The 23,173-nt window shown below is 32.3% G+C and overlaps 2 protein-coding genes across 3 annotated transcripts in view; one reads left to right on the top strand and one right to left on the bottom strand.

Annotated features, from left to right (window-relative positions):
• LOC148623439 (tRNA (32-2'-O)-methyltransferase regulator THADA-like) overlaps window positions 1-23,173 on the bottom strand; it is a 113,207-nt gene that overhangs the window by 86,084 nt on the left and 3,950 nt on the right. Inside the window, exons 2-14 of the mRNA XM_088564852.1 lie at window positions 17,155-17,208; window positions 15,985-16,030; window positions 15,675-15,751; window positions 14,877-14,989; window positions 11,597-11,736; window positions 10,880-10,961; window positions 6,793-6,956; window positions 6,245-6,330; window positions 4,671-4,867; window positions 4,174-4,239; window positions 1,689-1,806; window positions 986-1,249; window positions 131-265 (exon numbers count right to left, since the gene is read on the bottom strand). Of these exons, the coding sequence (XP_088420978.1) occupies window positions 131-265; window positions 986-1,249; window positions 1,689-1,806; window positions 4,174-4,239; window positions 4,671-4,867; window positions 6,245-6,330; window positions 6,793-6,956; window positions 10,880-10,961; window positions 11,597-11,736; window positions 14,877-14,989; window positions 15,675-15,751; window positions 15,985-16,030; window positions 17,155-17,208 (1,542 nt within the window). The remainder of the gene's footprint in view (window positions 1-130; window positions 266-985; window positions 1,250-1,688; window positions 1,807-4,173; window positions 4,240-4,670; window positions 4,868-6,244; window positions 6,331-6,792; window positions 6,957-10,879; window positions 10,962-11,596; window positions 11,737-14,876; window positions 14,990-15,674; window positions 15,752-15,984; window positions 16,031-17,154; window positions 17,209-23,173) is intronic.
• Window positions 17,412-23,173, top strand: part of LOC148623438 (pleckstrin homology domain-containing family H member 2-like) — a 121,330-nt gene continuing 115,568 nt past the window's right edge. For both annotated transcript variants that reach the window (XM_088565231.1, XM_088565229.1), the window contains exon 1: window positions 17,412-17,544. The gene's annotated coding sequence lies outside the window, so the exon portion shown is untranslated. The remainder of the gene's footprint in view (window positions 17,545-23,173) is intronic.

The raw sequence follows: 23,173 nt of genomic DNA, 5'->3' as shown, positions 1-23,173 counted from the left end.
ATGGGAAATCTAAGGAACGGAAGACAGGGAAAGTTACAAAAGGACTCACAGGTTGAAATAAATAAATACACACTAAAATTCTCTTAAAAGAAAAAAAAATCATTCTAGCAACCAATGGTTGATAACTAACCTCAAAGACATTATTGATTTGTTGTCTTTCACCATCAGATAAACTGTCTAGTAAAGGATTGATCCAGTTTGACATCCATAATTCATAGTCTCCTCTGTGATGCTTCAAACAAAGCTGTACGTACAGTTCACTTGCCTACAATATTAAAACTTTATACCCAGTATTATAATATAGATATAACTGGTCACTTTTGTGTTTTGGTATCAGAATGTAAATTTCATTTTCACTGAATCTAATTTTACATCTTCTACATGTAAAACTGTTTATAAAAAGTGTGAACTGTACCAAACCATATTATTTTGTATAACGTGTTCAAAAACTAACAACATTTCTGATAATATCTATTGGATTCAAACCAATGTATTAAGAATTTAAAACGTTATTTTATTTGAATAGCTGAGTGCAGACCGTTCATCATTAATGATATCACAGTAACAAAAAAAAATTATACAAAAAAAACCTTGACCTGTAGATGTTAAATTGTTTGTTGCTTTGCTATAGGTGGATGACTGTCTCATTTGCAATCATACCATATCTCCTATTTTTATACTGGGTTCTTCAAAGAGAACCCACCAATCAAAAAGCTTGTTATAAATATGAAAAAAACATTTTAAAAGTATATGACCAAAAGTAAAGCTATTTGAAATTTAAAATAAGCTATGTGTCAAATGTGTGAAATCTTTTAGCCATTCAGTCAATCAACCAAAGGAATGTTTCTGTAATTATTTTTTCTGATTTCTAAAAAGATCAATTATCATATTTATTGTAAGTTTATTTACATGTAAACAATTTATAGTCAAATTAGTTGATGAAGAAATTAAAAGTGAAATACCGAGAATGGAAAGAGAAACTTACATGACAGGCTAATGCATGTTCCTTCATCTGGGATAAAATGAGCTTGGGAAGATCAGGGGCTGCCTGTAAAATGTAGTCTGTCCCTGTGATCTGGATAAGATTAGATAACATTCCATACTTTCCCTTGGTGGACCAACTGACATTGAACATCAGTCTGTCTGTCAGATTACAGAAAAATGGATCCATCTTTACCTCAGAGGGCCTGGACATGGTATGGATCTTTAATGAATTTTCAAATATCTCTCTGGAAATAATCCTTATTACCTATCAGAATAAAAAAAGGATTTTATATCATTACATACTGGTAAAAGGTGTTAGGTTCATTTGCCTTAAATATATCTATAAATATATATAAGAAAATAATTTCATTGCTTGTATTATATTGTACTTTGTTTTACTTGGTGAGCACCGATTTAAAGGCATAAAGAATCCCATGTACCAGTAGATTATAACAGAAACCTGAAATTCACTTCAACTTTGTTGCAGTTAATTGCTATTTCTAAATGTTAGTTTGAATTTGAGTTCCCTGGATTAACCAATCAAATTAAAGTGTGAAGTCACACCAGTAAATAACAAAAAAGTAAGTTTAGAATATCTTAGTTTTACTTCATATGTAACAGAGATAAAAAAAAAAAACCAGTGTAAAGCATATTGATCAAATCTAAAAATGTCTACAGAATTATTTGTCAGTGTGTGAACATACATCAGTGCTATCTTCCCAAATAGCCCATACAAATGACATAATATGTTGTATAATTTCTCCTCCACCAATCAATTTACATTTTTGTTCCTCTAACAAAAGATCAGAGCTCATACAAGAACTGAAAAAAAAAATAAAAAAAATAAGTTTCCTAAGGTCACTAACAGAAATAGCAATAACAATGTTTAAAAAAATTATCAAGTGATGTCCCACTAGAAGTTTGTGGAATCTTGAGCAAAATCTTGTTCTGTGTCAGCTTATTCTCAAGTGATATCTTACTCTGTGTCAGTGGAATCTCAATGATACCTAACTGCGTGCAAGTTGAATCTCCATTGATACTTAACTATGTATAAGTAGAATCTCAAGTGATACCTTATAGTGAGAAGGTTGAATCTCAAGTGATACCGAACTGAGTGCAATTATAATCTCAAGTGATACGTAACTGTGAGTAAGTAGAATCTCAAGTGATAAGTAACTGAGTGCAAGTAAAATCTCAAGTGTGTGTAAGTGGAATTAACTGTATTTTAATTAATTAGAACAACTATCATGATTTAACACAACCTGAAAGTAGTTTTTAGGCCAATAAGAAAAGAAAATGTCTATTTCAGTGGCAACTAAGTGATATTTAATATTTGTTAGAAGAAATGCAATGAGAGTCAAACATTTAGTGTATTATATTGAAAATGCTGGTACATGAAAACAAATCATTTTTAAAGATTTTATATTCGGCAGAAAGTTAACTGCATCCAATACTGGATATAATTTTCTTAATCTATCAGCGTACTCCAAAAATTTCCTTACTGACTGTAAGGGATTAATCAAATCAATGATTACAATGATGTGTGGCTGACAGACTATAGCTGAACATTATATGCCAAAATCTGTATCATATGCCACATCACATTGATATATAGGTCAAGGGTTGTGATACAAGGTATGTCGTATAGGATCTAGGGGTGTGATATAAAGTATGAGATATAGGTCTACGGGTGTGATATAGGGTATGAGATATAGGTCTAGGGGTGTGATATAGGGTATGAGATATAGGATCTAGGGGTGTGATATAAAGTATGAGATATAGGTCTAGGGGTGTGATATAGAGTATGAGATATAGGTCTACGGGTGTGATATAGGGTATGGGAAATAAGTCTAGGGGTGTGATATAGGGTATGAGATATAGGTCTAGGGGTGTGATATAGAGTATGAGATATAGGTCTATAGGTGTGATATAGGTCATGAAATATAGATTTATAGGTGTGATATAGGGCATGAAATATAGGTTTATAGGTGTGGTATAGGGCATGAGATAATGGTCTAGGGATGATTCGTGCAATCATAAGCACGAAAATAGAAATGTTCTAAAAGTTTTTTTTTACCAGCAAAACCAACATTCTTTGAAAGTCATGGAAATACAAATACTAGCCATCTGGCTGCAAATCCCATTGCTCGTCAATGGTGTCTGACATTTGCTTACATGTTGTGCCTCAATCTCTTCTTCTAATTATTTTGGGTTGAATTTATAGGAGGAAAGTCCCAAATTTGCGATTTCTTCGGATATCGTAATCAATTACCTATTTACTTTCACTTTACAAACCAACTTCATGACGTCACAGTTCAACCGATCATGGTGGCGCTCATAGGCACGGGAAATTCAAATATCCTAATAATAAATCTCAATTAATTAATTAAGAAAAGGAAATTATTTTTTTTCAATTTAATTTTCATGAATATTTAACACATTAGTTTCGATATTTATGACTTGCACAATAACATGGACTTCTCCTTTAAAATATAGAGACTTAGATCTAAGGATGTGATATAGGGTATGAGATATATGGCATGAGATATAGGTCTAGTGATGTGATATAGGGCATGAGATATCAGTTTATGGATGTGATATAGGGCATAAGATATAGATCTAGGGATGTCATATAGGACACAAGATATAGATCTAGGAATGTGATATAGGGCATGAGATATAGGTCTAGGGATGTGATATAGGGTATGTGATATAGATCTATAGGTGTGATATAGGTCATGAAATATAGTTTTATAGGTGTGGCATAGGGCATGAAATATAGGTTTATAGGTGTGGTATAGGGCATGAGATAATGGTCTAGGGATGTGATATAGGGCATGAGATATAGGGTAAAATAGATATAGGGTTTAAACAATCACTTATAATGCATATACAAAGAAGATACATGTATATTCTAATCTAAATATATGATACCATGTGATTCTGTAAAACTGCCCACAGGCCTTATAAGGGTTTAGGTAAAAATTAAATAGACTTATTCATCTTAAACATTATGATAAAATTATGATTGTTTAGTCAATCAAGAATCTGTTTACCCCGCCAAAATCTATGCCTAAAATGTGGTGTTTTCATAAAGACTAAGCAAAAACAGCTGGCATGAAACATTTTACAGACAAGAAAGGCAATAAAAACCACAGCCTGTGGTGTAGACACTGTAGATAACCATACCACACTTTACTAGTCCACATGTTGTAGCACTTGACTGTTAACAGTTTACTTATAGAATCTTGGTAACTGTAAACAAATATAACATATCAATAATAAAACAAATGTCTTCTCAAGATGCCAGTTAACTGCATGTCCCTAAATAAATGAGAAGATATTGCACTGATTTAAACTTTAATACTCCTTATATATTTTGTAAGTACATGTCCACTTAAGAGTTATGCAGTGGATGGTAAGTATATTTTGTTAATTTCCTTAATTGTGTTAATGCATCTAGCATGTCTAATTAATGATTTGAGAACTAATGAAAATAGGAGAGTTCTGTCCTAACAATGGATTGGTATCTTTTATTGAAAATGTACACTTTCCAGTTGACACAACTTCATCAGGTCATAACTAAAAAACCTTTGAACCACTGACCTGACCAGCCAAATTGATGTAAGATTAAATTCAGTACTGTTGTTTTCAACTTTTAAAATACATGTATTAAAGGTTCATACCCCTTTTCTGTCACATCTACCAATGAAGGAAATATGTATTCCAGTAACAAACATTTCCTGTCAGATATTATCTCCACAAGTTCTGACAACTCTACAATTGACATTGTACCATACAGCAAACAAAGAAATGAGAAATTATCTCCTGTTGGCAGACTGGAAAACCCTGGTGTAGAACCAATAAAAACTGCAGACACAACCTGTATAAAAAGTGCAGTGATAGTCGTAACAAACCACCACCATAACCAAAACTGGTTCCAAATTCATTGAACTTGGCTACTGTAGTCATATTTTAAACTTGATCTTTATAATGACATACTTTTTAAAGAAGGATGCTGTATTACTACACTGAATAATTTCAAAGGAGAAGACTATAAAGAAAAGTTAACTGCAAAAGCCAGCAATAGATGTAAAGTGGTGACAATATCTCACCAAGACCTGTAAAGTGGTGACAATATCTCACCAAGGCCTGCAAAGTGTTGATAATATCTCACCAAAGCCTGCAAAGTGGTGACAATATCTCACCAAGATCTTTGGTCCAGATGAGCAAAGAAGGAGGTGCACATTTTCAATATTTAATAAATAATTTTTGAATGTTTCATTAAATTTCATTCAGTGATGTAGGAGGAGTATCAGTTAATAGAATAGTAATTATTTCTCTGTGTAACAAAAGTATGGATGGAAGGAAAATCACCAGGCAGGGTATAATAAGAAAAATAATCAAATTTTCTAATAGAAAACTTAAGCAAAATGATTCAATTTTTTTTGGATGCTTTATTTCAAGTAATATAAACACTTGATTTCTACATAACAATCATGAGTATACCTAAACAAGAGGCTTCCAGCAGCCTAAATTGCTCACCTGGTTGAGTTTTGCCTTTCAAAGGCACTTAATTTAACAAGAAGTCCAAATCCAAAAATTTTGAATCAAAAAGACTTTGGTAGGACTTATCATAAGGATCATTTCAGAAATTGAATGTTTATTTCTATCTATCATAGTTTTCAAGATAACAAGAAAAACCCATCATTTTTCATCTTTCAAGGCAAAAACTCTTACAAGGAGTCGTCTGACAACTTTTATCCTATTTGGTTATGTGCTGGTATAATAATGGCTTAAAAATTGTGAATGAAAAAAAATACTTCATAATTATCTATGTATCAGTTTGTGAGCATACTTTTCATGTGAAAAACATTACTAAGTTTTAAAAACTATAAAAGATCTTACATTTCTGATTATTGAATGATGCAAGTACATGTATGTTTAATTACCCTTCAATATATATGTTACAGTTAGTGGGTTTTAGAATAATGATGATCATGATGAAATGCAAAATAAAAAAAAAAAAAAAAAAAAATTTCTAAAATAGGTAGTCTTTTTATTCTCTAACCATTAATTTAAAAGAACATGCACAAATCAAAACATCAATTAAGGTACACTTAATAAACCACTACAGGGATATACAACTGCCTTTAAAGGATTCTTGTGTTCTACACTTTAGTGCCCTTTATAGAGAGACTTTATTGTATTGAACAAAAATTAAGAGTTGTTTTAAGAATATGTAGTAAGACACACTTACCTCAGTAACGAAATCTTTGTATTGCAGTTTCAACAACAGAATGACATTCATTGCACAAGTTGTTTTACAGTCAACCAAAAACTCAGCTACAATATTTACAGGACAAGTTTATTCACAGAAAAATTCCTTGTCCGACTAGTCAGATTTATGTAAATGTACTAAATTATAACAAAAAATTATTCAAGTTCCAGAACGAGACAGATTTATCAGTAGTATGCTAAACATCAATGTGCATAAAACCAGAGTAACAGACACTATGCCATAATGGACTTGACTCTCATCTGATAAACTATGATCAACTTAATAGACAGCCAGAGTAATGGAGGAAGTGGATTGCTTTGAAATGATGGCTCTAATGAACAACTCATAGGTGGTCACTTTTTAACAACTTTCAACTTTGAAGTCATATTGGAATCAAAACATGAATACCCAGCTTTACCACTAAATGTACTTTTTGAATCTGCACTATAGCTTGGGGTACAACCTAGATAAGATAACCAGCTGGGTTAACAACTATAACTGTCATAACATTTTTACAGATAAATTACCTGTCCTCAGGATCTGTACATCATGCTCCAAAAAAGCAGAGAGAAAGGTGTCTGCTTGATTAATGACAGTAGTGAAACATTTCTGTATAATGCGATTTCCAGCTTGGACACTTGCCAAACTGTCATGCATCAACTCATTCTGCCTCACTGAAGACTGGTTTAAACTGAAACCAAAGGATTAAATTTAAGTTAAGATCAAGCCCCTAACATGTCTAATTGTAAACATAGTATATAAAACCATCTATATCTGAGAAATATATAAAAAACATTGTAAACTCTAATTAAGTCTTGTAGCCATTATTTTTCAAAGGAGTAGGTACAGTAAAGGCCATATTTGGTCCCCAATTTTATGGAAAAAATAAGTTAATGACAAAAATGTGATATTCATTTATTCCTACCACATATTTTGCATCTGTCCAAAGTCAGGAATTCCTTGTCTCTATATGGCTTGTTTTCACTTTCAGTTTGCTTTAATTTTGCTGAAGTATATAGAGGCAGCCATTTTTCAATGTATAATGTTTTTGGGGTCTGTAGCCTGCCAAATGGTGTGAGGGTTTCTTTGTTGTTCATTGAAGACCAATGGGTGGTCTTGGGCTGACATTTTTCATTCCGGCTGAATTGTTGTCTTACATTTTATCATATCCTAATATTGTGTAATGGATGATCAATGTTTTTATATGGTTTTAAATTTTCACTAATTCATCAATTTTCAGTTTTATGGAAGTCAACAAAATTGGGAAAAATGGCAATTTTTCATGCTAAAGGTGTAGGCATTGAGCTGAGAATATTGCCTAAAAATATCAACTTTCTTGTAATAACATAAAAAAATATTCACAACATAGTCAAAATATATAAATATAAAAAATGTTTTGTGGTATTTCTTCATTGTAATGACATTATAATGGTGTCACAATTATATTTAATTTAATAAAACTGCCGGGAATTGCAAATTTTGCTGTGTTTTCTGACGTTTTTACATCCAGAAAACTATGACCACACCTAAGAAACATCTTTATATTTTCCCATACGATAAAACTATGTAAAAAGGTCTTTAAATCCTTCTTAATATGGAATATATCTGACAAGCTGTTTCAGAGCAGTTGGACTCACAGGATCTCATAGCTGGAAAACTATAATTACCATATCCCTCCTTCACGATGAAAAAAAAATATATTAGCAACTGTGATTTCAGAGGAGTTGATCTTTGAAATTTCTAAAGGATCTGCAGGCCACTTTGTTTGATTAAGGAAAGTAAAAAATGATGGTTTGTAGAAGTTCTTTCAAATATGGCTCCTGACAGGTTTGTCAAACCTTGGTGAGGTATTAGCGGAGATACCTGTATATGCCAAAATGTCTTATCCCATAGCCTTTTAATGGAAACTTTGAGCAACCTCAGCCACCTGAGTGAAATGTTTGAAAAGGGTTTTGAAGGCAATAACTTTTTAATTTTTAAAACAATGGCATCCCTGATTTTAGAGGAGTTGATCTATAAAAAATAGCCAATCAGAAGCTAAGATAGCCTCTTGAAATCATCTTGTTTGATCAAGCAAAACAAAAAGTGGATCATTTATAAAGACTATCCCATACATTATTCCTGAAGAGTTTGGTGAAATGGGTTTTCATGTTACTGAAGAAAACGTTTGAAGTTTACAGTTTACGGATAACAGACATAAGCTAATTAACTTTTTAATTGAACAAATCATTGATTTTCAAAACTGTAAATTCAGAAATTTCCTTGATGTTTTTATTAATGTGAAAATTGCATTTTGACTGTTTTGTCATGTGTCTATGATTTACCTCCCTTTGCCCTTTGACAACAGGCATTACAAACGGGACATCAGAAGGTTTGTTTTTACACTGATATCATTTCCTAGAATCACTTCCATGATCAGGATCTTGATTTTATAGCTGTTGTATTCCTATTAAAAAGGTTCTTTATTTTTAACATCTTAGGGTTTTTATTGTAAGTACTTATTAGTATAAAATGTTTGGTCAGGAGTGGTGAGTTATTTTGGGTTTTTTATTGTAAGTACTTATTAGTATGTAATGCTTGGTCAGGAGTGGTGAGTTATTTCTGGTTTTTATTATAAGTAGTTATTAGTATGTAATGCTTGGCCAGGAGTGGTGAGTTATTTTGGGTTTTTATTGTAAGTACTTTTTAGTATGTTATGCTGAGTCAGGAGTAGTGAGTTACTTATTAGTATGATATGCTGAGTCAGGAGTAGTGAGTTACTTATTAGTATGTTATGTTTGGTCAGGAGTAGTGAGTTATTTTGGGTTTTTATTGTAAGTACTTTTTAGTATGTTATGCTGAGTCAGGAGTAGTGAGTTACTTATTAGTATGTTATGCTGAGTCAGGAGTAGTGAGTTACTTATTAGTATGTTATGTTTGGTCAGGAGTAGTGAGTTACTTATTAGTATGATATGCTGAGTCGGGAGTAGTGAGGTACTCATTAGTATGATATGCTGAGTCAGGAGTAGTGAGGTACTAATTAGTATGTTATGCTGAGTCAGGAGTAGTGAGTTACTTATTAGTATGATATGCTGAGTCAGGAGTAGTGAGTTACTTATTACATTGTAGTATGTTATGTTTGGTCAGGAGTAGTGAGTTATTTTGGGTTTTTATTGTAAGTACTTTTTAGTATGTTATGCTGAGTCAGGAGTAGTGAGTTACTTATTAGTATGTTATGCTGAGTCAGGAGTAGTGAGTTACTTATTAGTATGATATGCTGAGTCAGGAGTAGTGAGGTACTTATTAGTATGATATGCTGAGTCAGGAGTAGTGAGTTACTTATTAGTATGATATGCTGAGTCAGGAGTAGTGAGGTACTTATTAGTATGTTATGCTTGGTCAGGTGAGTTATTTTGGAGATTACATTTTCATACTATTGAATGATGATGTTTTTCTCATACTTTTGAATGGTGATGAATTGAAAAGAAATATAACTTCATAATTTTGAAGTGTGGTGTTGGTTTTCTATGTGAGCTACTTATTCCCATAGCTGAACCTCCAACATACTGTAGTTATGCAAACAAACCACAACATGGGACATTGCTATCATCCCCAGCAGTCCAGTCAAAATGAATTCTTAACTTAAACAAAGTGCAATAGAATATATTTTGATTCAAGTACATAGAATTATTCTATATATACACAGAAAAAAAAGTTTTGGAAAACTCAAAATAAGCATTTCAAAATCCCAATGGAAATTTACATTGGATCGGGGAGACAACTCTGTGAAAATGACATGTTTTTGTCAGATTGTGTTCTTTTCTTTTTATTAATTTCATTTTAACTATAATACTTTTGTGGATTTTTTTTTTAATGTCTATCACATGCTGTCCATATGTAACACATTTAGTTATGGTGGATATATTAAAATTTTGGGGTCATTTTTAATTTTAAAAAATCATAAACCCTGGCACTTCCATCATTTTGATTTTTATTTAAAAGTTGTTATTGTTTTTACATCTGCAAACTATTTATCAACAGTTTTGCCTCTGATAAAAGAACCTTTTACATGTAACCACAAACTGTAGAATAGTTCCTACATCATCTTCATCACAATTGAAATTCTTGAACTTCACTATCTTGAAAATTGGGACTTGGTTTACTATTTAGTTTCTAAATCTTAAGTTGTTGTTTGGTAAAAGATATGTTGTATATGGTCTTCTAATTAATTCCAAAATGTCCACTATTGCTACACTTTATTTATCAGATATGGCATAATTAATCATTTGTATCAAATTTTATTGTTTTTTTTTTCAGCCATTTTCAGTTACTTCCCCTTTCCAATGGTAATTTCCATAGGAACTTTGAACTGCTTCTTTTTGACGTTTCCCCTTGTTAGATTTTGTTGACTTTTTTCTGTAATTATTTGGGTTATAATGCTATAGATAAGAACCTAAATACCTTCTGTTGCAATTTTAGATTTTAGATTAATGTAAAATTTTGCTTGGTTGCATGGACTACAGCAGCAGCACTTTTTCAAACACATGCTTGATCATAAGTTTTGAAGAATTATAGAATGATTAATGGGCTTGTAGATTTATCTGCAACTAATGAGAAGTGTTCAGTGCTCTTTACCTGAATTCTTGTAATATCCTTAACAAAAATAATGAAATGTTCTGTAAAATTTCCACTGACAATACATCTATACATGTTTCTCCTGAAATTAAACAAAATATTATATGGAAATACTGTGAATAACCTTATATTTAGAATACCCCTGCTTAACGTGGATTTAAATCTGACAAGTAAGTTTGATTATCAACCATTGCAGGCATTGGATAATAGTCCATCATGAACATCTACGTGTGTTTCAAAATCCACTCTGCTGTTTAATTGTGCTTACAAGGTAATAACAAGTAAAACCTTTATTTGTATTTCTACAGTCTTAACTGATGTATTCAATGGGTCATAGTCTTCCTTTCCTCGTTTGTCTACCCCGGACTTGACTTTTTATGAGCAACTCGGTGGGTGTTTCTAGAAAAGCAGAGGATGCTTACCCTACCGGTGCACCTGGTCCATGCTCCCAGTTTTTAGTGGAGTCCGAGTTGCTCATTTACTTTTGTTACTTTGTATGTATGATTTTAGTTACTGTATGTTCTTTGTTGTGTATGTCTGTTTTCCATGTCTGGTCTTTGTCCCTGGATTATATTCTTTTGATTGCCGTTTTGGCCTTGGTTCCCTTGATTACTCTTAAGACACTTGTGAATTTGCAATAAGCTAAATCTACTAAGTTTCCTATGAAGTAAGAAACTGAAGAAAACAATATAAATAATCATTAAATATTCAAATTACCTAGGGGGAAATTATCCAACAGACTAGCTATCAAATCTATATATCTTCTATCATTACAATCTCTGTAGTAAAGTTTCAGTCGCTGAGTCAATAGATTTATTATGATGTCCTTATACTGATGGCCAACAGATTGAAATAAGCTAAAAAATAAATCTATAATATTAATATGAATAAAAAAATAACTGGGAAATACTGCTAAGGTCAATATTTTAAAGTACTTTGAACCAAAATAATAAAATCATGTACAGATGTTTATACTTACTACTGACTTAGAGTCTGGTCCATGCAACAAAATATGCAATCGGTCATCCATCACCGATCAGTTTCCGATCAATCATCAATCTGTCAAACTGATCCATTAAACTGGTGATTGCAGCACGTGACCACAGAGTGGTCAATATATTTTACAGATTCTGTGGTTTCATTTCTTAATTTTACACATATTAGAATAATGCAGTAGATTTTAACATCAATTAATACTTTTATTTTACATTTATTTTGTTTTTTAACAGATCATCCGTCATTTTACATAACAAAACTGCAATCAGATCAATCACTGGTCATTGGTTACCCATATGTCAGTGATCAATCAGTCAGTGGTCATAGATCTGTCAAATCATTGCGTGGATCGGTTTAGGGACTGTATTCAACAATTCTCAGTTTGATTCTTTTCTCACTGTAATACACATGAAAAATATTTCAAAAACCAATAAGTTTTTGTTCCATTCAATCATTATTTTTTCTTCTAGAAAATTCAACATGGTATTTGCTATCTGAGATGCAACAATAATTTAAATTGACAGTAAACTGATATCATAAAAAGGGTAAGAACTCAATTATGGTATTGTTCTGTGTATTCTGTGCATCCCCTTCTTGGCAAGGGAGATTGACAAAAAAAGTTAGTTTCTGTGTAGAAGTGCTTTGGGAAGTGAGGAAAATTCACCAGCAGAGGACAACAATGAGATGAAAAAGGATTCTGGTAAATTCCCTGAAGTGTGTATCCTTTTATCATTAATCTGATTACACAAAAGTATTTTTTTATGTTACCCAATGTTTGCGAGCCATTTATTAATTAAAATACTGTGATGTATTGGATGCTTTCAACAGTCAGCTAAAATATTTACATTAGACAATAGACACTATTTAATTTACCGATCATGGGCCCTTGTCTAGCAAGATACATAGACATCATAATACAATAATTATTACAAAGATGGAAGTTTTTAGTGAACAATACACAATACACAAGGAAATAAATAACAATGTGAGCAATATAGGACATTATTACAGTATGAAGTGTTCAGTGTAATGAGGTCAGTTTTATAAATAGATAAAAAAATATATACTTATAAAATTTATTAACAGGAAATAATAGAACAAGAAATATAGTTTCTCATATGCAGTTCTCATCATGATCTGTGCACAGCAGCGAGGAACTGACATCACCACAATGCAGAAGTCATCAAGGGACAGTTATTCAGAACCAACTACCGATATTATAATGAGATTTTCCCCAGTAGTGGTTCTTCTCATGAATGATGCATTGCAGCAAGGGGTTAACATTGCTACTGTGCAAGATTCATCAAGAGACGGTGCTCTAGAACTCACTATGGGGAAATTCTATAAATATATCAATTTTTTAGTAGGGTCAAGATTTTGAAAATTTTTGCAGTGTATACTTATTTACCATTGTAATCATATCTTTTCGTTTACATTTTCTGTTCGTATGTAAATCATTTAAATTTAAACATTGGCATCAAGTCAGGCTGATTATAAACAAGAAGTACCCAGGAGCCCGAAATCTTTACCTGCTTTAATTTTTGGCTTTCAAGGGCAATAACTCTAACAAGAAATTGTCCGACAATTTTGACTAAAAAGAAGACTTAGGTAGGACATATCATAAGGATCATTTCATCAATTGAGTTTCTTTCTATCTATTATAGTTTACAAGATATTGGCTAAAAACTGTTAAAGCCCATAAACTTTTGTTTTAAAGGGCAACAACTCTAACAAGGAGTCATCCGACAACCAATGCTGACTTTTGTAAGCCTTATCATTAGGATCATTTTAGCAACTGAAAGAATTTGGGTAAACCTAACAGTTTTTGAGATAGATGAGAAAATCTTGCTGTGTAACCCCTATTTTTTTTGTTAATAATGGTGGCCATGATTTTCAATGCATCTAAAATGCCAAGATCAGGTCTATGCAAAATACCCTAAGAAATATTCATACCAACTTTGGTTCTAATTGGTGAAGTAGTGTCAGAGGAGAAGATTTTTGAAAAAATATAACGTTAAAATTTAGGAAAAAATTCAAAAATAACGTTAAAATTTAGGACAAAATTTTGAAAAATGGCTTCATGGATTAAAATGAAAATTTGACCAGAGATAGATCTCATGATGCTGAAAACTTTTACCCATGTCAGAATTTGACTAAACTTAACAGTTAAGGAGATATACATGTATGCAAAAAACTTTTGTCTGACCTCTAAGTTCTATTTGTAGTATTAGTAGTCATGTTTTTCAATGGATCAAAAAAGCCCTCATCAGTTCTATTGCAGAATGCACTAAGGAACATTCAAACCAAGTTTTATTCTATTTGGTCCAGTAGTTTCAGAAGAGAAGAGTTTTGAAAAATTGTCAACAACGACACCATGTGATGGCAGGCCAGGTGAGCTAAAAAAATTGGTTTTTTGGGGGCATAGCCCATTTTAGCCCATATAACTCGAAAAACAATAAGAGATATCTTAAATCTGATTGAAAATTGCAGGCAGGTATTAATAAAAAAAAATTCAAAATCAGACCAAATATAAAACTAGAGGCTCTAGAGCTTGAATCCCTCACCTGGTCAAAAAATAGTCTTTTTAGCCTTCTAAAGCAACAACTCAAAATTTGACTCTTGACTTAACTATTGTCATAAGAATCAAAATCAATAGAGAGCATCTTAATTGTTCACCAAGTTTTCAAATTATAAAAAAAAAATCTCTCAGTCACTTTTTGGCTCTTTAAGGGCAAAATTGAATAAACAATTAACTTTTTCTGTGAAATCTAATGATAACACCCATTTTCCCCTTTTAGGCCCTTATTTTCAAAGGGGCGGGGCAAAAAGCTCCAAAATCTATAGGGCCCTCCACTATGTCCTTAGGAACAATGTTTTAAATATTCAGAAAGGACAAGTTTTACTCAAGCATATGTCAATGGATGCCAACAGTGTGATACTATTATACAGCTGAAAAAAATATTTTGCAGTCATTTAAAAATGGGTCTATATACAAAGATACCTTATAATAAGTCTTTTCAGTTGATGCTTTTGAAAAAACTGGATGAAGATATCTGACAATAATGACAATACTGGAACTATGTTTTCTTCTTTATTATCTACGGACTTAAATACCTAAAATATAAATTAATCATTATCTATGGAAATAAATACCTTAATATATGATATAAATAAGTCATTGGTATCGTATTAGGAATAGTTTTACATGTTAATAGATTTCACAAATACATTATACACTGCCTAACACTGAGTCAAGTAATTTAAATTTGGCAAAATAATTTGATGAAAATAAAACACTTGTTGCTCTTATGATTCTACAATATTTACTTATTTACTGTTTCCATGTAACAGATATATGAGCAAAAAAGAGGAAAATTGATCAATTATAACTGAAAAGGACAATAACTCTTACAAAAAATACTTGTGTACGTATCACTTGGTTCCTGTTGAATAAATTGAACTACAAAATGTACTAGTGATTTTGTATGATAACAAATTTTCAATTTCTTTCTATTTTTTTTTAACAATTTTGAGTCAAAAACATCACAAGTTGAAGTTACAACCCCAAAACTAAACCCCGCCTTCCTTTGGTGGTATGGCACATTGTGGTAAAATTTCAAAGAGATCCATACACTTATATTCTACATAATGTCCAAACATCTGCAAATGCATGTTTCTGAACTCTTTTTGGCCCTTAATTACAGTTCATGTCACAAACCCAAAAATCAATCCCAGCCTTCTTTTAGCCACCATTCAGAGCTCAATATCATTATATGACTGTCCAAGAAACAAAACATACTTCTTTGACTATTGCAATCTGTTCTTTGACACAGTCTGTTGCACTGACTCTCTGCAGTATATCTCTCCATAACCCATCTGCAAAAATTAATTTGAAGCAATATGTCAATTTTCTACCAACTAAACAAACACAAGCTAGTTTACTGATGATGAATATCACTTAGACACCGACTCAGTTTACTTTCACAAGCCAGTGGTAAATAAATTCTAAGTTGTGATGTCAAAAGAGAAAATGGTCTTGTGACATACATCATCATTTTTGACTAATATTACACTTGATTTTTTTTGTGCGTTTTACCTCAGAAACCTACCTTGTGGTTTAAGAATGTGTGTTTGAATTAGTAACCACAGGTTTATCTGAAAGAAAAACGTAGTGAAGAAAAACCTTATACCATAAGTATCATTTTCTTGTCAAACATGACTTAGCAAAATAGTTTAGTGATCTATATTCTGAATCGGTCACCTGAAAAAAAATTCAACCTTAAATTACTCCTTTATATGATACAATCCAAATATTATTTTTATCCATCCATTTTTAACAGATTTAGAAATTTACGGGCGAAAAGTCACTTGTAATAATCTAAATAGAACTGGTCATTGCTATTTGGCTGTTTATTACCCAATTTTCTCACAGGTGAACCTTAAATAATCTGAAATAGTGTCATTTGAGTTGTATGGTATTTGTATTGTTTTTAGAAACAATCCAGATGAATGGATATTATAAAAAATGGAAAAAAATAGATTTTGCTCTTAGATTACATGCCTATGACTAAGGTTGATATGTTGTTGAATGTCTCTCAAAAATTGCATCTATCAGAATGAAATGATCCAAAGAAAAAGTAAAGTCTGCTGAATGGCAATGGCTATTTTTAATAAAAGTGCTATGTATAATAGTACAAATTTTAATATTAATTTAGTAAAATTAAGACTGCACATTAATTAAATCACACATTTTCTTAAAAATAAAACAGCTAACATATATTTAAATCAGTTTAATCATTTAATACATGTAATGGATAGATGACTGATATTTTAATTGTATCTTATAGAGTCTTACAGGAGACAAACCCCCATTGACAGAAACAAGTTCCTCAAGCCACCAATTATGGACCTGAAGTCCAAAATACAAACTTGAGAAGGATCTTAGGGGCTTTAAGCCCAGATGTTTGACCTTGGCTCGGGACAAGGTAAACAAGGTAAGGTAAGGTAAACAATTGATCACAGGAGAGTGCTTCAGAATATTAAAAAAAATGCTCAACTTCACAGAAATTATTTAAGTCTTAAAATCGACTTTCCCACAACGTAAATGAACATAAAAAAAATCCTGTCAATTCTCCCCCCCCCAAAAAAAAAAAAAAAACCACACACACACCCGATAAAAATGGTTGGTGCCTAACAAATTGTTATGAATAGTTCCACAAAAATTAACTAGACTGTCAGATCGACTTTTTAAAGTAAACAAAAAATGGTATGGTATCAACCTTCGACTTCGGCCATGACAAGAATAATTTTTTTTTATGTGATTTGTCAAAAAACTACGCGAAGATCATGGGCGCAGCCATCTTGAAGTTTGGCAGCGAATGAAAACGAGATAAAAATCGCCGATGATTGAAAATTTATAAAGCAATTTTTTTCTTCATATAATAAAACAAAATGAATTGAAATGTATGAAACTGTTAAACTTTAAATATAAGTTTCCTAGCATTTTCCGTCAGTTACTGTGGAGCAATAATTTAGTGTTTCCGGTTGGAGTTATCGTCTGCATAAAAAGACATACAGTGCACTATAATTTAATAATTGTGACACCAAACACTTCCTAGACAGAGCTAGGACATGCAACCATTAACTTAATTGCTCACCGATCACGGAGGGTACGTAGCATTCGGTATTGGACCATGGGCCTGGGGAAGCAGTTTATATTCTTCTTTCCCCTTTCTAATATTCACATTTCCCTCCCTTTTACATGTTTTACTTTATTTGAACTCCACTTCAGTGTGTTAGCTAGGATTGGAAACCATAGAGGCACAGGGTAGGGGCACTTTAACGGGAAGTATTTTTTTTTTCAACCAAAAAGGGACACTTGTCACTGGTCTATGTTTGCATTTACATGATTAAGTCCAAATTTCCTCTGACCTATACTCGACGTCACATACAACACATTTTCAATTTGAAGGTCTATTTTTTAAATTGTTGGGACTTTCTGCTAGAGTTGTCTCTCTTTTATTTAACCTGGAGATAGTTCGCATATATGCTTGACGTAATAGTTCCAACGAGTCGTTTATTAGCTGAAATCGTGCGTAACAAATCCTTAAAGGAAAATCCTATACTAATATCCGCCATGTTGGTTTCTATGGGACGATTGTTTACAAACAAAGTTCTCGTTGAAACTCTGGTGACAATCATCTGCTTGATAAAATTCTCGGTGTTGTACAATGTTCATGCTGAATTAATCCGAGATATCTGAATTAGCACTGAAATGTATTCCAGGTTCTTCGGTTTTTGGACAAACCATTTAAAAGTAAACAACATCTCGTAGCAACCCGATCACTGTAAACATGGGCGACATTTGACAATGTAAATATTGGGACCGAGAATTAAAATCTCAATGGAATTTAACAATTCAATGTTTAGGGAGAAGGTGTTTGGCTAAATGAATGAGCAAGTCATTTAAGACAATTTAAACGAAGGTAGGTGTCAATAAAGTCATAGAAAATATTTTTATTCAAATTTTAACAGTATCTTGTTTATGTGACGCCGAGTATAATCCCTTTTGGGATTCGGCGCTGGAGATATTTTTTGTTTTGACCACCACCGAATCCTTTAAAATGCCCTATATGTAGTATTCAGGAAAATTTTACAACTCGTCCTCAACTAGAACCGGGACTGATTGCGCTGACGGCAGCACGCCAAGGATCCGGGGTGGTGGATGATTTGAAAGTAGACACATTTTGCTATGTAAGTATATCAATTTAAATACCAAAGTCCACCTTATTTGCTAGCTACAGTACAATTTTCTCGAACGACTGCTTCAAAATGTCTTGAGGCCGCCATCTCTGTGTATATTTAAACTGATCATGTGACACACATTCTCGCAATTTAAATACTACAGTCTGTTTCATTTTGACATTTTTCTCCTGTCAACTGGATCGAGTTATAAAAATATTTGGAAATGGCTTTTACGCTTTAAAAGACTAAAATTAAAAGAATATAATTAATATGATGCTTCTAAATTAGTATTAGAAAGAGGGGGATGACAAGCTATTTATTTTGATCATTCATATGATATCGACAACAGAACTAGGATAAGAAAGACAGTCTTTAAGTAAGTAATATGGCCCAGGAATCAACTGACAAGGAATTTACTTTGAGCATTTCTATAGTATCTTAAAAAGAAAAGAGTAAGGAAACAATACATAAAAATGACGAGGAACAAATCCCAAGTATATGGAAAAAAAACTGTGAAAACTGGAAAACAGAGGCAATTAACATACATGTACACAATATAGAGAGCAGAATAAGAACATATATATACATGTATATACAGTATTAATGAAAACGACAGCACACAATCACCAAGGGAGCTACCTTTCATTTTGTTTCTTAAGGGGTGGTTGCATTGATATAATTTTTATTCTAATCTTACATTTTGAGAAATGTAAATGTAGATCCTGTGCTCAATAGATTATTAAATACATATATTTGAACAATAAGAAATTAGGCCTTTTTGTCATAAATTTCATCCAAACCCCTTATTAAAATAAAATGGCAGTTCCTTAAAACGCTTGCTTTATGGACTCCCACAAATAAAAAAAAAAAACAAACAAAACAAAAAATAAAACGGGAGTGCATGACATGGAGTGCTCCAAAAGGGTTTATAAGCATATACCTACTCCACCAGCGGCACTCTGATATGATTAATTTGATCCTATTTACATATCTGCATGCAGTTGAAATCTCTTATGATTTATGCGGCAACAAAATTAGTCTACTGCAATAAGCATGCATGAATCCTCAAACATAATTTCAAATATCAATGCGTACATTATAAAAAATAAAAAAGATTTGCTGAGCGCAGCATGATACACAGCCAGTTGAACTATGTACACTTGAGGAAAATGTGGGTACAATATTAGTTTTTGACACACTAAACAATGTTAATTTTTGACTCATTAAATGAAGGGACTTAAGTTCATTATGGACACAACAACTCATTGGACACAATATTGCACAAATGAAAAATGCAGGCTGGAATTTTCAAGAGAATCTATTTTTTTCAAAATCGCACCAAAGATACACTAAACAATGTTAATTTTTGACTCATTAAACGAAGGGACTTACAGTTTATTATGGACACAACAACTCATTGGACACAATATTGCACAAATGAAAAATGCAGGCTGGAATTTTCAAGAGAATCTATTTTTTTCAAAATCGCATCAAAGATTAAAATACTAATTTTTGAAAAGTCTGTACCCTGTGCAAGAATCAATCCAAGTCTGACCATGTGGTAGAATATTGTGGAATAATATCATATACATTTCTATGCTTTTATTGGAGTTTTTAGTTATATTCCATGAAATGCTTAAATTTAGGTCTTTTTTACTTCCCTAGTTCTTAAAAGTTTGGGGCCATAACCCCAAAAATCAATACCAATCTTTATTTTGTGGTTTAATACTCAATTTATCGCACAAAAACCAAGTCTGTACGGATGACAACAACTCAGGAAACAACGACGACAGCACCATACCAATTTTCGACGCATTCTTTTTTCGTATAAAAATAACGTTTTCACATTGCGACAAATCCATTTTACTTTTCTAAGTCATTTGTTCCTGAACAATATGTTTTTTTTTCAATAAAAAGGAAGCTAGTTGTTTAATGTTGTTAAGAAATATATGCAACCTATTTTTCCTGTAAAATTGCTTCACTCTAGTCATTCTAATGTCTAATGATAAGAGGTTAAATATGAGGTTGGTTGGCCTGCAATTTCTTCGAAATTTTCCAATTATTGCCAGCAACCATATTACCATTGTTTGGTGATGTTGATAGCACAGAGAAATGAATCTATGGATGATTTACGCAAGACTTTGACAAGTAGACCCAAAACTCTGACTTTTTAAAAACTAAAACCGACTTGTTTAACACGGCATTTATATGTATGAATGCAAATATGGTATTTTAATGTCTTAACTACAAAAATGACTACTAAATTCTTTAATTGGTACACCGCTTCCTATTTGATAATGGAAAGTGCCTTTGACCAATACATGTATGCTTTAACTGCTCATAAAAAAGCAGAACAACCAAAAAGCCTATAACCAAAAACAAAAACAAACATTGTGTGCAATACAAGTATTTGACTTCTTTACAAAAGAAACTTGCTCACCGGTAATATATTTTTGTTGCAGATTTAATTGTCCAGTAGTTATAACCAATTTACTAACCTGTGGTGGGATTTCGGAAGGTTTCAGTTTGTATTAATGCCTCTATAGTATTTTATATTTGAAGTAAACTCTTACTTTTAACTAGTTATTATTTTCTTTCTTTTGAACAAAGTTAAATGAGGAGTCTACGTTACAAAAATGTAGCTAGAAATACATGTAAGAATATGAAACTCCAAGATGACTATTTCACTCTTTTTAAGTATGTGAACATGAAAAGGAATTTTATATTGTTATCACACTAGACCATGAAAAAAGTTTTTTTTTCTACAATGTACAATGTAATATATATAGTTTGTCATATTGTTATGTATTTCCATGCTTAAACCTGCAAAATAGTAAGCTTACACTGTTCGTGAATGAGTATTTCCATAAGACATTTCTTTACCTGATAATATTTAGCTGATATATTCTATATTCACATTCCTAAAAGTTGACCTTTTCAACCATATGATTGGTCATTGTATACTGTGAGATATATTTTTGCACGATGCATGTTTACAAATGATGCTTTTTTTCTACAAAGTATACTTCTCCCTTGTATTCCTAACTTTACCGAAAGTTCTAGCGAATCATATATGCTCATCACTTGTGAACGGTGAGCAATAAATGAGAAATAGCGTTTCGGTTTATATGAAGGTACACATCTCAGCCACTACGATATATATCATAAAGGGGTGACTTTTGATCTGTGACTACATATATAGAGTAAAACTACCTTTTTGTTCCGGGATCGTAGTGGACTAGTTTAAATTATACTGCATTTTAACAGAAATACATCATGACCTCCTTGATGTACTTATACATCACTTTTTGTCCACCTTGGACAATGGAACCAGAATAATAACAGTTAACAAAAAGATCATAGTCTAGAGATGATGACTATAGACAAAGAAAATAGACGCAACAGAACAAAGAATGTAAAATAACCAAAATAGTATGCAAGAAACAAAAGTAAAGTAGACATTGCCCCTAACAAGGATGATAATCTCACAGCCGGTTTAACCCTGTACATTTTGGGACCAATGTGAACATACATGTACGATTCCTATTTGACACAATATTAATAATGAATAGACTATAAGAACTTTTGACACACAAGTTACTGCATGTCATTTCCTAAACATAAATTCCTCGCAATATGCACATCTCCATATGGTAATATAACACATTGAGTTGAATAACAATCCTGCAAGTCGTTAATGAGGAGTTGCGGACAACACATGAGACAAAAGCATCTAACTCTAACATAATTCATTTCTACAATTTTTGTCAAATCATAAATTCCTTACAGTATGTACATCATCAAAGTTTCATGACAATGGTGGAAGCATCATAGAAAATAGAAGACAGGCGGAAAGACAGACAGTGTAAAATCTGTGTACCCCTAAAACTTTGTTTGCAGGAGTATAATTAGTAACACGATCTTAACTATATCTTGGAGTATGGACCAGGTGAACTGGTAGGGTAAGTGTTCACTGTTCTTTCTAGAAACACCCGACGAAATGCTCGAGCGTAAAATTTCACGCCCGTGGTAGATGAATAAGGAAGGAAAACATGATGAACAAATTGTTTCTTACCGTGCACTTGGATATACATGCGTTTCATGATGACTACAATACAACTTATGTAGTGATGACATCTTGCAGCAACATAATCTTGTCCCAGAAATCTTACACGGTAAAAAAATCCATGAATTAAATTCTGGTGTAACTAATTGTAAAAAAACTCCACACACAGGTGCTGAAGGTGATAAACTGACCTTCTTAAATACCCATTTTGACGTTTTTTTGTTTGTTTGTTTGTTTGATGTATTTCAAAGGAAGGTGCAGTTTGCACACTTTCATGTCAGTTTAAGAACATGACTGCTAGTCTGTACTACTTGTATAAAAATAATGTCCCGAATTTTGGTTATTGACTCACACCGTTATGGAGTAGAATCGTTTTCCAGTGTTACACAGATAGAATACTTCTGGAAAAGTAGCTGGATTCGATACAGGGGCAGATCCAGGATTTTAGATTAGGGGGTGTACAGTTAAATTTTTTTAGGTTAAATTTT

The sequence above is a fragment of the Perna viridis genome, chromosome 2, assembly GCF_037379345.1.
Source record: "Perna viridis isolate PV_CMFRI_1.1 ecotype Kerala chromosome 2, ASM3737934v1, whole genome shotgun sequence".
Classification (NCBI taxonomy): domain Eukaryota; kingdom Metazoa; phylum Mollusca; class Bivalvia; order Mytilida; family Mytilidae; genus Perna; species Perna viridis.
Note: the sequence above shows the minus strand (reverse complement) of the source record. Positions and strands in the feature narration are given on the sequence as shown.